The sequence below is a fragment of the Poecilia latipinna genome, unplaced genomic scaffold, assembly GCF_001443285.1.
Source record: "Poecilia latipinna isolate Pla-1442-1.1 unplaced genomic scaffold, P_latipinna-1.0 Scaffold1104, whole genome shotgun sequence".
NCBI lineage: Eukaryota > Metazoa > Chordata > Actinopteri > Cyprinodontiformes > Poeciliidae > Poecilia > Poecilia latipinna.
The window spans coordinates 201,576-216,267 of NW_015113720.1; the positions used below are offsets into that span (position 1 = coordinate 201,576).

General features: G+C 41.0%; 1 protein-coding gene across 1 annotated transcript in view; it reads left to right on the forward strand.

The window, feature by feature from the left end:
• Positions 1 to 125: 125 nt before the first annotated feature.
• The window catches only part of LOC106959633 (catenin delta-2-like), a 42,752-nt gene continuing 28,185 nt past the window's right edge, over positions 126 to 14,692 (forward strand). The window contains exons 1-4 of the mRNA XM_015052341.1: positions 126 to 232; positions 2,819 to 2,925; positions 5,239 to 5,619; positions 14,125 to 14,311. Coding sequence (XP_014907827.1) covers positions 126 to 232; positions 2,819 to 2,925; positions 5,239 to 5,619; positions 14,125 to 14,311 — 782 coding nt within the window. The remainder of the gene's footprint in view (positions 233 to 2,818; positions 2,926 to 5,238; positions 5,620 to 14,124; positions 14,312 to 14,692) is intronic.

The window sequence follows — 14,692 nt, forward strand, 5'->3', positions numbered from 1 at the left end:
CCTTTGTCAAATGTTAATCATAACTTGCTTTAGAACTTTAAAACCATGTCATTGTAAAAAAAATTATAGGAATGGTTTTACTGTTGAATGAACCAAAGTCTTGGCTGCCTCATTGGAGGCTGAAGATGAAGAAGATGGACAACACTGTCCTGTCTGGAATGTTGGCGGACCCCCTCAAAGACAATATGGCCTTCAATGCTGACCATGCAGAAAACTGCTTGCCACAGGGACTGTAATAAACCAAGTCCTTAATTGGAAGAACATAAAACAAATCCTCTTATTGATACAGTATGCATTTAAATGATCATAATAAAGAGTGTCCACTCTGCCAGGTAAAGTAAAAGCAAGGATCTTAAACTCCTCAATTGTCGTGGAAGTCACATCAATGTTGAAAACTGTAGGCTGGATTAGTTTACAGAAGTTGTAGAGGAATTCATGGTACTTTGCACTGAAGGTGAAGTGTGCTTTTGGAAGTTCATCAAAAGCTACCTTGGATGATCTTGTGATCACTGATGGTGAAGTGTCTTTGGTGCTGCTCTTGTTTTCACCAACATGCAGGAGGAAGGGCTGTCCTGGTTGCACGGCAATGAGGAAGGCTTCAACACTGGCTTGCATCTTTGACATGATAAGAAGACAAATAATAAAAATGATGAAATATATTTAGCAGCACAGCTACATTCAGATAGCAAACAAAGCCAATGAGAAAGGGCTTCTACAAAGTAGGATCATTAGAATAACCACATACCTGCACATATCTGAAAACATGGCCCACAGTTTGACATGAGCTGTTTTGGATTCTTCTTGTGGCCTTTGGATGTAGGACGAAGCACATGAACCCACAGAAGAATGCCTGGTTTTCCCAGCCTGGAGGAACAACAGGATAAATAGCAGACACATTAGGATAATAAATACAGATTTTAAAGAGAAGTGAGCAAAACTAACCAGACCCACCAAAATACTTTGTCCACCCGGTTTACCCTGGAGAGCATTTTTCACCACCTACAACATAAAGCATAAAAATGTCAGAAATAATTACCATGAACACAACTCAGACATTAGGCATTATAGAAATTAGTCAGCTTATAGAAACATTATGGAGAGGATTTCTTCTGACAACCTGTCAGAAGAAATGTGTTGAAGTCATCATAACAGGCTTCAGTCACCAACATGACGTACTAATGAAGAAAAAAAAGAGTCAGCCAATATGTCATTATTTATGATCATTATTATTTATAGAGACAAAAACATTTTGGCTTAGCTTTGATCGCATAGATCAAACCACCGGTCCAGCACAGCCACTCTCCCCATTATGCCGTCTATAGCCGAAAACTTTAAGAAAACGACTCCGCAGCTAAATAATGTTAACTGAAACGGCCTTTCTGACAGTTTTAATGTTGGTTTAACCACCCGACACCCCGTGCTACACCTGCTTGGCTAGCTTTAGCTGCTAACAAAAACAATAAACCAAGGGTGCTCACGTCCAGTCCTCGAGAGGTCCTGCAACTTTTCGATGCATCTTTACTCCAACAGACCAGGATCAGCTCCGAACAGACCTGCTAACCAGCCATTCATTTGATTCAGGTGTGTTAATTGGCGCAGGGAAGCATCTGAAAGTTGCAGGATGGCAGCTCTCAAGGACTGGACTTGAGCTCCCCTGTACTGAACAGTCGTACCGCGATATCCAAACAAATAAACTTACATTAAGCATAAGTTGATACTCTTGCGCAAACAGAAAGTTAATGCATTCATTAAAAATAATCAAAATCAAAAACATGATGGTCTTAACATGAAACTTACCTTGTTTTGTTTTTTTAAAATAGATCTTTATTGAGATACAGAATACATAACAGTATAAACGCAGCATACATTGTGGTATAATGTCCGCCAGGGAGTTACAAACATTGAGACAACACATCACCATCACATTACATAAATACATTAATCCTATTGACTCCTAAACCAAGAGCGTCAAACTCAGTTGCTAAGCGAAGTCCGAAACTACATTCTGATGGTCAAGGGAGCTGAAGATTAGGGTGATGGCAAGGAGGTCTTCCAACCTTAAAGTCTCATTGCAAAAAAAATTAAATAAGTAAATAAAGAGCTAGCCAATAAAGCCCTCTGAGTGATTACCAAGTTTAGAAAAAAAAGTTGATACCATAGTCAATCTAGATAAATAAGGAATACAAATTCACCCCAACTTTTCAGATTTTTATTAGTAAAAAACGGTTTAAAAACCATGTAGTATTTTCATTCCTCTTCACAAACGTATATTACTTTGTGTTGATCCAACCAAAAACAGAAAAAAGAAAAAAAATCTCAAGACGTGACCAAAGTTGAAAAAGTTAGTCATAGACAGAGTTTACTAATTGTATTGTCTCATCAAGCTGAGACTGCTAATGTCCTGGCCACTTTTATATTTATCTCACTGCTTAAATAATAACTATTCCTGTGCGACAACACAACTTCATAACACGGTGCCCTGATACTATAACGGCAGGTTGTAAATCTGACGACTGCCAATTTACTTTATTGTTATCCTGCCGTTATCTGTAACACCGAGATGTGCGGTGCATAAAATTGTTATTTAGCGCATTGCCTGAAGGCGAGGCGATTAGTCTCCGTTGGATGGGAGCTACATTTGGCTCGTGTGGCTTGCTGCGTCACTCTATGTTAGACGGCCATAAATCCCCGGCACAAACACCGAGCCCGGCTCAGATGCCCGTCTTGTTCCTGCTCCGACTTCGTCCTTCGTCTGGAGCCGCCGTCTCTCTGTGTCCGGCAGAACGCTGCTCCGTCTTTCTCCTTGGTGTCAACCCAGTGCCTTTCAGTTCCGCTTTATTGATGCTTACGGAGGCGACAGAAATGAGTCCGAACCGAGTTCTCCAAACAGCAATCAGGCACCAGCAGCCGAATGCAGAGTGAGAGGTGAAACAAAGGGACTAGCCTGATGAAGTGTGGCAGGACTGAACTCTGTAGGCCAAACACTGTTTCGCCCTTGAGAAAGCTGCAGCTTCATTTGTGAAACTACACCAAGGGAAATGTGTGACCTTCCACCTGATCAGTCTCCCAGCAAGTAATACAGCTGGAGCCGTCTGTCATTTGTGTAATGCATCTCAATTTCCCAGGATCAAAACTATATTTCATGGTCCCATCAAGTGAATAAATGTGATCTGCCTTGAAGCTCTTATCTTTTTGCACCCGTTTATCTTCATTACTGTGTTGTGTGTTTTTTTCCTGTCCAGTTCAGGCAAAGTAGAAAACAACAGTACTCTCCACACTTATTCATATCCCTCACTTAAAATGTATGAAACGCATTAAAATAAGGGCATCGTTTATTGAAAAAGATGGATTTTTTCAATGCATCTTTTTCAGATGCATCACACAGAAAAATCCAAACTCTTTTAATTTCTGTCGGTGTATTTAGTACAACAAAATGTTGTATTTTATTTTCTGTTTTTAAGCACATACTTTACTTTTTCATTAAGTTGATTACGATAAGAAGTGACCTAGAGATAGCTTAGCCACTCTTCAAACTGGAAAGGACAAGATAACATGTTATTTTCATTATTGATACGTGTTTCTCTCTCAAGTGTTTTGAATTGATTTATAGTAGAGCATTTTTCAACTCCTCATTCAAACCAAGAAATGGCTACAAATTATGTAGCAACCGGCACCCATTTCCACAGTCAGAGCAATCCATCCATCCATTTTCTGAACACCCTTGTCCCTCAGTGGGGTCGGGAGGGGTGCTGGTGCCTATCTCCAGCTAACGTTCCGGGCGAGAGGCGGGGTACATCCTGGACAGGTCGCCAGTCTGTCGCAGGGCACAGTCAGAGCAATAATTCAGATAAAATAACTTGAATTATTAATAAAAAAAAAGGCTGGACCAGGACCCAAATTTGCCTTGTCAACTCGCAGAGCAATATGTATGTCAAGGCAGATTAAATCAAAACTATGACAGAGCTTACTATTGGACAACAAAAACAGCAACTAGCTAACTATTCTCTACCTGTGAAGCTAGAACTAGCTAGCTACGCAGCTAGCTAGGTTTTGCCTGAAACCTAGATGTGTAGCCAGTTAGCTCTTTAAAAACAGAGTAGTGTAGCTGGCTAGGTTTCAGGTGAAGCAAAACCTAGCTATAAAGCTAGCTAGCAAGCAAGAAACCGTCAGAAAATGACATTTCTTCTTAAGTTGTTGTTGTTTAGGAGCAACCCCTAGAAAATGTACACATTTTCTTAAATAGATAGACGGACACTGAACGTACTACTGCATTCTTGAAACGTGGTGTTTGCCGGTTCATGCTGTCAATGTGATTTTCTTCAGCTGGTGGAGTCATGAGTGGAAGTCGATTCTGGAACAATAGCTGTTAAAGGCTGCAGATATCTTGAGATGGATTTTTACCTTCCAGCTGCATTGAATAGGTGTAGGTAAAAAAAAATCTCTTTAGATCTCCAACCCACTGAACTAAAGTCAAAAAGTTGTGGTACATTAAGTGTCTGTTACATAATTTACTTTACTTGCGTGTTTACCACAGAATTTATAGTTCTGAGGCACCACTGAATCTGACACGTATAGCCGCAGGAGAACAGATTCTCCTCATGCTGTTGACACGTCGTATGTGCTGCTTTTCACTTTTGGTTCACATCAAAATGATCACAGAGGATCAAAATGCCCATCAGCTGTCAAACATAAAGAGCAGTGTTGTCCTTTGAGCCCACCATTCTACAGAGACATCTGCTTTTCAGGCCATGATTGTACACACAGTGGCAAAAAGTTACTCATGTTGTTGCTGTACAGCGAGAAAAGTGTAACCTCTTTACAAGTCAGAATCCTTTATGAGAAATCAAACTTTATGTCAAATCCACATGAATGAAATGACAGCTATCACATGTGACATTTTTTACCCAGTTGCACATGTACATTATAAATGACATGTAATGAAACAACCAGTTACAATTAATTAATTAATGAGGTGAAATACATTACATTATCTAATATAAGTGAATAAGACAAAAGTTTGTTTTCTGCATAGCCAAATAGACAAAGCCACACAATTAACATTTAAACAAAGCAAATGCATAACAAATGTATAACAAAAACAATATTTATTACACCAGTATTATGCCATCTGTTAATTTAATCCAAGTCTATGGAACAGTCACAAAATCTCTAAAATCTTAAAAATGTATTGAATCGTATCGTTTGCTGAATATTGTGATATATATCGTATGTGAGCAGAATATCGCGTATTGTATTGTGATATCAGTGTATCGCTACAGCTATACACTATTTGTAAGTCTGTTGCTGGCATATTTTCCAGTTTTGATGGAGAAAACACTCCGAAACGCGTTTTTTTAGTACGAGCTCCAACGTGGGCAGCTCTTTACTCTCTCCTTTGTGTGCAGATTCGCCGACAGGGTGGCATCCAGCTGCTGGTGGACCTGTTGGATCACCGGATGACAGATGTTCACCGCAGCGCCTGTGGAGCCCTGAGGAACCTGGTGTACGGCAAAGCCAACGACGACAACAAGATCGCCTTGAAGAACTGCGGAGGGATTCCCGCTCTGGTCCGACTGCTGAGGAAGACCACTGACCTGGAGATCAGGGAGCTGCTCACAGGTACAACACACCTGTCCTCTCAGCATTAACTGTGAACCAGAACAAAAAGCTGCTGCTCTTTTTACTCAGACTTGGATCTCAGTAGCAGCAGTGCGCTGGTGCCTCCTGCTAATGGGGTTTTTGTTTGCGTTTGAACCGGGAATGATCCTTCACATGTTACTTGCAAACATTTAATTTACTCTAGGTACACTTTGCTGCACTCTGAAAGGAGCTCAGAAATATCCTCCCACACACACACCTACACACATGCACACACCTACACACATGCACACACCCACGCACACGCACATATCTACACACACACACAAAGAGATTGTGAGGAAACGTGAGGCTATAGTCACTACTGTGGCTTCCAGAACTGCCACTGCACACAAATAAGTGATGAAATATGGATTTATGGTTCATTAATTTCAGCTGAGTGTGGGATGTAAACATAGTCATCAATCAATGTCTTGCTAGTGTTTCTGTCATGTTGCTACATTTAGATTTTACACCTATTGTGTGAATATATATATATATATCCTTAGAGAGTCAGAAATGACAGCTCCAAAAGAGGAATATGACTCAATTCTTAAAGCTGATCTTCACAGGAAATCCCCAGAGGAGGAGGTGTGTGTGTGTGCGTGTGTGTGTGTGTGTGCGTGTGTGTGTGTGTGGTTTCAGAGGGTGGGTGATTCCAATCCAGGGACTAAATGAGGAAATTATTGATTTCTCTTTGTGGCATCCACATTTTATGAAAACATCTTGCTGGCGTCCCAGACGTATGAACTCTGACGTGGAGCCCACGCCGCTCAGAGCGACTGGCAGATTTCACCCCCAACACCCCAACTAATCATTGCTATTGCTGGGTGTGTCACAATGTGGACAGCTTTCTATATTCAGCACACACTGCTTTAGAAACAACAATTTTTGTTCATTTTTGTCTGGAAAATAGCTAAACCACAGTCAGAGAGGATCTATAAATACCAAATCCTGTCACATAATCTCAACTGGACTCAGGTTTGGGTTTTGACTGAGCCGTTTTATCACAGGGATATGTTTTGATCTAAGCCATTCCTCTGAAGGATGAACCTCTACCCAGGTCTCATGTCTTTTGTCGCCTCTGGTTCTTTTATTTAGTTCCCATCTACTCAAACCAGCTCCAAATCCCCTCGACATGATGCCGCCACCACCGTGTTTTGCCCTTTAGGAGATGCCATACCTGTCAGTTTCTTAACTATTACAAAAAAATCAGAACTTCACACTGAGACGATCCTTGGTGTTGGTTTGTCACATAAAATCCTGATGAAATACTTTGAGCTTTCTGAGCGTCCTGTTAAAACGTTGGAATCTTCGAAACTCAAAAATACAAAATTACTAAGGAACAAAACTGGAAAAAGTGCTGTTTGTTTTGTAAAATGTAGAGACACAATAATAGTTTTTATCAGTAATTTATTTTAAGGTGTTTTTAGTACACTGCTGAAAAGAGAGTCATAAGTTTTCCTCTGTTTTTGCAAATACGTAAGTCAGAGATCTGATACAAAGTTCTAGAAAGCATTAGGGATTTTCTTTTTGTCTCAACTTACTTGTTTCTGTATAAAATTAACCCAAAGCTATTTTTAAATACTGCATCTTAAGCTTCCAGTCGGTGATTATTTCTTTTTTTTAAAACTCAAAGACATTTCCCATCTTTGACCCGAGTGTCCTTGCAAACTCTCCTGAAACAAAAGCAGTCTGCAGCCGTCCTTCGAGTCGCTCATCACTTCACGCCGCAGCCCGACGTGGGATTCCAGCCGGGGGGACGAACACGTGAAGCGTCGATTGCGCCGACCGGCGTGACGTGAAGCGGCGCTAACGAGAAAGTTAGAGGCGCCGTCTCCTGTCCCTTTCCCCACAGAGCGTGAGCCACGTGTTACGTTTCTGTAAATCGTCATGTGTCTGTGAGGCTCGGAGGGGTTTTAGTCTTTCCAAAAAAAAAAAAGGGAATAAGAAGAGTTTTGTATGCAGCGAGAGTCTTAAAGAAGATTACCATATAAATTAGAGCTGCAATTCATGGCGTGGAGCACAGAAATCCCCTCTGTCACAAATGAATCAGCTCAATGACCGACCGGACGCACGCAGACCGCTCTGTCCGCTCTCCTTCAATGACCCACAGGAAATCTCTCCTCTTTTCCTTCTCTCTTTCGCTCCAGTCGATTTTTTTTATTTTTTATTTTATTTTATTTTTTAACTGGTCTCTTTTTTGGGGGGATTTTTTTCCGTTGTCCTTTTTGTTTTTTTTTTGTTTTTTGCCTTTTGCCATTTCTCCGTATCAGCAGCCTCGTCTGCTTGCTTCTCTTTGTCTGGTGAGCATTTTGAATCAGAACCACAGCAGGAAGTCTGGGTACCTGCCTCGTTGGCCGCAGACACACACACACACACACACACACACACACACACACACACACACAGACCTACTCGTAATCACACAGACATGTGTGACAAACAGTCTCTCTCCTTTTGCTTCAGTGTAGTTACGGTTTCCTCCAAAAAAAGAAATCATTTGGTTGGAATAACAAATCAGACTTTTCATCGTGCAGAGTAAATATTACATACATATTCAATGTGGTTGTTTAAACTTGAAATGCAGCGCCTCATGGACTCGTTCTTCTTTAGACTCAGAAAGATCCTCTCTGTTTGTTAAGCCCAGGTTTAACATTTTGCACAGAATAAGAGTGATCCGCAGTCAGCATGTGTGGAATTCAAAAACAGACAAGGACAAGATCTTTTACCGTCATCTCTTACCGTACGCAATGCAACAGCTGCACACATATGAAGAGGAACATATAAACTCGCAGTCTTGCACAAGCGTTGAACCGCCAGAGCTCGAGAACGGATTCAGGGGCAGCATTTTGTTCTAGAGAGAAAGTTTCTCGCTCGAACGTGTAAACTTTCCCGTCATAGAAGGACGCTAGAGCAAGACTCGTTAAAACAGAAAGTTCTTTGTTATGAGATCATTTTTATATGTGGTTTTAACGAGAAAGCTTCTCATTTAAATGAGAAAACCTTCTCGTTATAACGAGATAAAGCGGAAAGTTTCTCATTAGAACGAGATTGTTTTGTTTAGAGGAAATGTAAAATATGCTCCTCTGACAGGATACAAGTTGTTAAAAAGAGGTGAAGCTGATATGACTCTCCTTTCCCTGTTTCCTCAAGACAACATCTAAAAATCCCAACTTGTTGCCGTTTACCACCTTTCTTATTTAAAAGAGAAGATGCTCTGGTTCTAAGGAGCTGTGCATCTCGTTATAACACGTTTTTTTAACCTCATTAAAATGGGAAAACTTTCTAGTTCTAATGAGTTTTGCATCTTCTTATTACGAGGAAGTTTTCCCGTTTTTCCCAAGCTACGACAAAGTTTCTTTCTAAGCTTATACGCTGTCGTACAATTTATATATTAGTTCCAGCAATAAAAAAAAAAAGTGTCCAAACCTTTCAGTCGAACTCTTTTCTGTAAGAGGAGCACCTAGCAGAGCTTTGAAATGCTAAAAATATCCAGTTAAGATTTCTTTTTAAGACCAAATATATGAGAAAATAATCGTTTTTGCTGTAAGTGGTCATTAGTTGTGAGGCGGTGTCACAGCAGTCACTTATTAGGTAACGATAATAAAGCTGTGAATACAGTGAGATCCTCATGAAAGCTTTGAGATTTCCAACAGAATTAAACAGAGAAACTGTCTGCTACGTTTTACCTTCCATGTTTCCTATTAAAAACCTTTCAGCTTGAAAGAAAATTCAACAAGACTTTTTCTTTTAAATATCTTCCCACATCTCTGACTCCATTAGTTGTTTACCAGAAAGTGTGACTGCCGTGTCAAAGTCTGGTTTTGGCCATTTGAAGGTCTGGAGATGTGTGTGAAAACGTTTGAGAAAAACTGTAAAAGCCCTAAGAGTTACATCTCAGACTCTATAGAGACCCAAACTTACCATGTTGGGAATGATGGTAATAATTTGCCGATACAAACTAAAAATAGACGGATGTCCGTAGTTGTGCTTAATCCAGCCGAGGTTGTCGGAGGACGCCTCTAAGCGGAGGTTGTTTCTGTATTGGAGTCTAAATCTGTGGACAGGATAATTGCCTCCTGTTGGGTTGACACCAGGCCTGCTGTCCACATCGTGGCAGAGAGTTTCCGGAAACCTGCCCTGGATACAAAGGAGACCCATCGATTACTCCACCGGCTCTCTGGTTGAGGCTCGTGTGCAGCTGAAAGCAGGAACCGGTTTAAACTTTAGGACTTATCGCAACAAAAGGCGTCCAGCAGAGTGGCCTGTTCTTCCCTGACTCCCGATTCCTTTGAAACTTCGCGGTTCTGCTGGTTATTAGATGAGGAACTCATCTTTTTTTTTTTTTTTCTTCCTGAACTCGTCGACCGATTTACATTTCTTCCCTTCTCCACTTTAATGCATATTGTGGGATTTTTATTTTTTGTTCCCGAACAATGATTTGCTGACACCGGAGGAAAATAGCCTCTCACACCGTTTATGACACACCATCACCACTCAGGAGCCGTTCCAGCTGTGAGAACATCTCACGCCTGAGCGGTCTTCTGATTGGCTGACCCATGGCTGAAAGAGCAGCGGTGGCCTGGACCTGACATTGCTGGGAGTATCTTACTGGAAAAAAAAAACCTTGAATAAACTGAGTAAAACGAGTCAGTCAATAGAAACATAGATGTATTTAATGGCTTCGTTTAGACCTGGAATCATGGATTAAAAGATGAGACATTAAGACACAGGAAGCCTTCCGTATCTTAAGAAGTAAAAAAAAAAAAAAAAAAGTAGTGCTTTATTTATACTAAATATCTGTAACCAATTGAATCTGTTAATGTGATATTGTTTATTTACATTGTGAATATTTGTAGTTAAAAAGGATGACTCAGCATACCGCCAACAATTTTCTACTTTATACATTTTATTTTTAGCCAAACCAAAAAAAAAACAGTCATCCTCCCACAATGCACAAAGTCATGGAGGATTTTCTCATTCGTCATTCTGAAGGTCAAAGCCTCATCTTGGGGCCGCTTGAAGATGGAACATGTCACTAGCATGAAAAGCTAAACTGTACATACAGTGCTTTGCTAAAAGATTCACAAAACGCTGCTGCTGAGCCTCCAAGGATTCATTTATGTTTTTGTTTTTTTTTTATGTTTCTCTACCGTAAAGTAACCAGAGACATGTTTATTAGATCCTGCAAAATAAGCTGTAATATTAGCTGCAACAAAAACTGTATAGTCTCACATCAAGCACCTAACAATTTGAGTCGGAACAAAAAGAGATGAAATACGGAATAGTCTGGGAGAACCAAAGACCCACAACGCCGCGATGGCCTAAACAGAGAACCGTGACAGGACGACGAATCCAAGCAAACTGCAAATCAAATGGGAAATTGCTCCGGAGACAAAGAGAGCGATAGCCGACATATTCATTTCCCCTCCCTCTCTGTAGCGGCGCGCCCGCTGCCTCCTGTTGCCACTCATGATGTAATGCTGTGGCAATTAAGCTCCTTCATCTGTCAGACACTCATTGCTCTCTCTCTCTGTGTGTGTGTGCGGTGTGTGTGCGCGTGTGTGTGCCCCTCGCCGCATGTCTGTTTGCAGCGCCGTCCATTCAGACGGTCGGCGGGTTTGTGAGTGTGCGCGTTGCTGATCAAATCTAAAATCCCGTTGCCTTTCACCTCAGGGAGATGATGTCATTCTCTCCACAGCGAGTGGCGACGCTAGGAAACAGCTGAATTTTCTCCAGCTAGTCAAGAATCTCTGCCTTCGCAGCTGCAACTATGACATCATGCATTACATTTCTAATTACAAGAAACGTAGTTATTACCTACTAAAGCGGGGCTCTGGCAAAACGCGGCTGTGGAAGTGGCGTGTTTGCTCAGAGGGAGATTTTATTATTTATCTTTCTCATTAAATGTTTTTTTTTTTGTTTGTTTTGTTTTGTTTTTCGTTCTGCGGAAAATACACGCAAGATTATGCGGAGAAGGTGACGTCTCTCTGGTGGGAAGATGTGTTCTGATTTTAAAAGTTATAAACTTAAACTTCAGAGAACGAAATGGTGAGATCCGTGAGATCATCTCGCTGATGCCGACCGCCAGTCGTCAAACAGACGCGCAGTCACATGACTGAGGCTTTTGTTGGAATAAAACTCTGTAACACATAGGATCATAATTGCAAAATTTAGCTGCACAAGCAGCACACCCGTTCTGTCCCGATCGCCACAAGAAGCTAAATTCTCTAAATGACGAAGCCAAAAGTCATTTTGCAAATGTGTTTGACCCCCAAACAGAAGCCGTCCGCCTTAAAAAAAAAAAAAAAGCCCAAAGTGCTGATGGGGTCAGCTTTGATTTGTCAAGGGGCTTAGATGCAATTCACACTTAAAAAAATAAAATAAAATAAATGAACACACACTCATGATGGGGGCAAAAAAAAATCCTTTTTACAGATAAGAAGAGCTGTAATTACGCCGGCACTGTTGAACCAAGGGTGAACAGCAAGAGGCCTGAAGAGCGGGACGCCTCGCTCCAGACGCGTTAAACGCTCAGACAGAAAGGAAGCATCGCCACCACGGCTGTAATTACTGTCATAAAGGAACGGGCCCGATACGTACAGATAGGACTACGGGCTGACACACAAAGGAAAAACATGTAATTACACCAATACAAAGATTGTAAGATGAAGGTCAACGAGAGAGCGACGACATCCTGCATCAACATTTTCGTCGTTTGTGTGCGAACAAGCGCATTTGTGACACTCAGGAAGTCGGAGTGTTTAATGGCAAAATACGGTGATTTCCCTCTTGCCCTCGTTGTCCTCGCCCCTTTTTTTTTTTTTTTCTAAAACGTTCAGCGTACGTGTCGTCCAAACAAGGAGAGAGGTATTCTCCAGGGAAAGGAGACCTTTTTTGTCCGTTTTGGTCAAAAGTGTTTTGTAGTTTGTGGCGGCCGGCGGTAAGGGTGGACGGTAATTGGTAGGCAGGAGAAAAACCTCCACTTTCTTGGTTGGCTGGTCGCTACATGCTGAATTCAGGAGAGAATTAAGAGGAGGGATGGGGGAAGCTGCAGCGGTTCTTCATTCAGTGTCTGCACTTCTTTCAAATGAACACACACTATTGTGTTGTTTAAAGAAATGGTGTTTAGTATTGAGTTTGGGTGTCACCTTCTGATAATATTACAGTATATTTTAATGTATAGACACTCAAAAAGATGCAGAGCGGCAGACTTGGGCAATATTTTAAATAAGGGAGCACGATATTATCAGCATGGCATCAATATCGGCCGATATTAGCAGTAAAATTTAATATCGGACATCGGCCATTACATCAGAATAACTCACCGATATAAAAGCTGTTGTTTTTATGAGACAATGACGCCTGCAGAACAGCACAATGTTTGAGTGTTGTCATAGAGAGCAAATGTCATGAATAAATTTAACATTAAACATGATGCAAGTTGAAAGTGTTGCATCGTTTTCGGCCTCATTTTTTACCTTTTAAGTAGCAGGTAGAGGCTAAATTGACGAAGATAATGCAGTATTTTAATCCAAAGTAGAGAAAATCGTATAGTTTCAGTAAGTAGCTATAGGAAAAAAGATTATTGATATTGGTATTGGTTATCGGCTCAATGAGTTTTAGTATATCGGCATATTGGATATCGACCAAAAACCCAATGTCATGCTTTCCCAATTTTAACAAATTAATGATATTTGCACAGTTGTAAAACAATATTTTTTTTGTTTAAAACAGAAAAGCAAAAACTGTTCTTATTGCACCAACACCTGTTGTTCTAAAATGTATTCATTGATTTCCTGTAGAACTAACTCCAGAAATTTTTAAATGGCTGCTAGCGTTTCTAAAACCTAGCATGTCCCACAGAAGAAAGAGGTCAAAACCTACAAAATATTTTCTGCTTTTCTTTGTTGGGCCTCTGTGGTTTCTCCTGAGAGTCTTGGTCATTGCATCATGTCATGAACTATATAGCATAATATACCTGAACCTCCATTATTTTGTATCAGTTGCCAGCCAATCCCTAAAATCTGTAAAATAAAACCCCTGGAAATGTAGTTGTAGTTTCCAAGCACTTGTTGCACAGAGCATCCTTCCATTTAAAAAGGAGCAGTAATAAAAGCTTTGCACTAATAATATATGGAAGGTGTATTGCTGAGCTGCATGTCTGTCTGTATTCACATCATTCTAATTATTAATGGGCCATACTTCTAGACTTTTGTGCTCAACCCCTGATAGGTTTTGAAATTGGGAAATCGATTCTTACCCGACATCATCATAATCTGCGATTATAAGTGCTAAATGTTTGTTGTATTGGCAATTTAACAATTCCAATATGGCTCTGATATTGATCTCTATATTAAACTGGTAGTAGACATGAACAGTAGGTCAAAGTCCACACTGAGGTCTTTCAAAGGCTCCAGGTGTGCGGTTCGACTTCCTGCATGTTTTCCGTTCTCCTCCATCTCTGCTCTGCTCCGTCCGCAGGCGTTCTGTGGAACCTGTCGTCGTGCGACGCCCTGAAGATGCCCATCATCCAGGACGCCCTGGCCGTGCTGACCAACGCCGTGATCATCCCGCACTCGGGCTGGGACACGTCCCCCCACACCCAGGAGGACCGCAAGCTTCACCTGCACTCCTCCCAGGTCCTCCGCAACGCCACAGGCTGCCTCCGGTCAGTTTTCTGTTTTTTGTCTCCATCTTGCGCCTCAGATTTCTAGCTGACGCTTTGTAGAGCTTGTTTTGTTGTACACTTCTTCTTCTTCTGCTTCTTCTTTTTTTCCTCTCTCTTATTAAGCACCCAAACAGAAAAGAGTGTGTCAGACTATATATAACACAGTCATATATTTTTAGAAAACATTCAGTGTTATTTTTTTATTTATCTTTTTTTTACCAGTCAACACTCAGAAAACTGAAAGACTTTGCTACATTTCTGATGACTCACCAGCGTAGCTGCTCGGTTTCTCGTTGGTTGTGCAGTGCGATTTGGAAAATGTGGGGCTGATAGAGACCGTCAGTAAAATGAACACTGTTCTTTTATTATATGAACTACTGT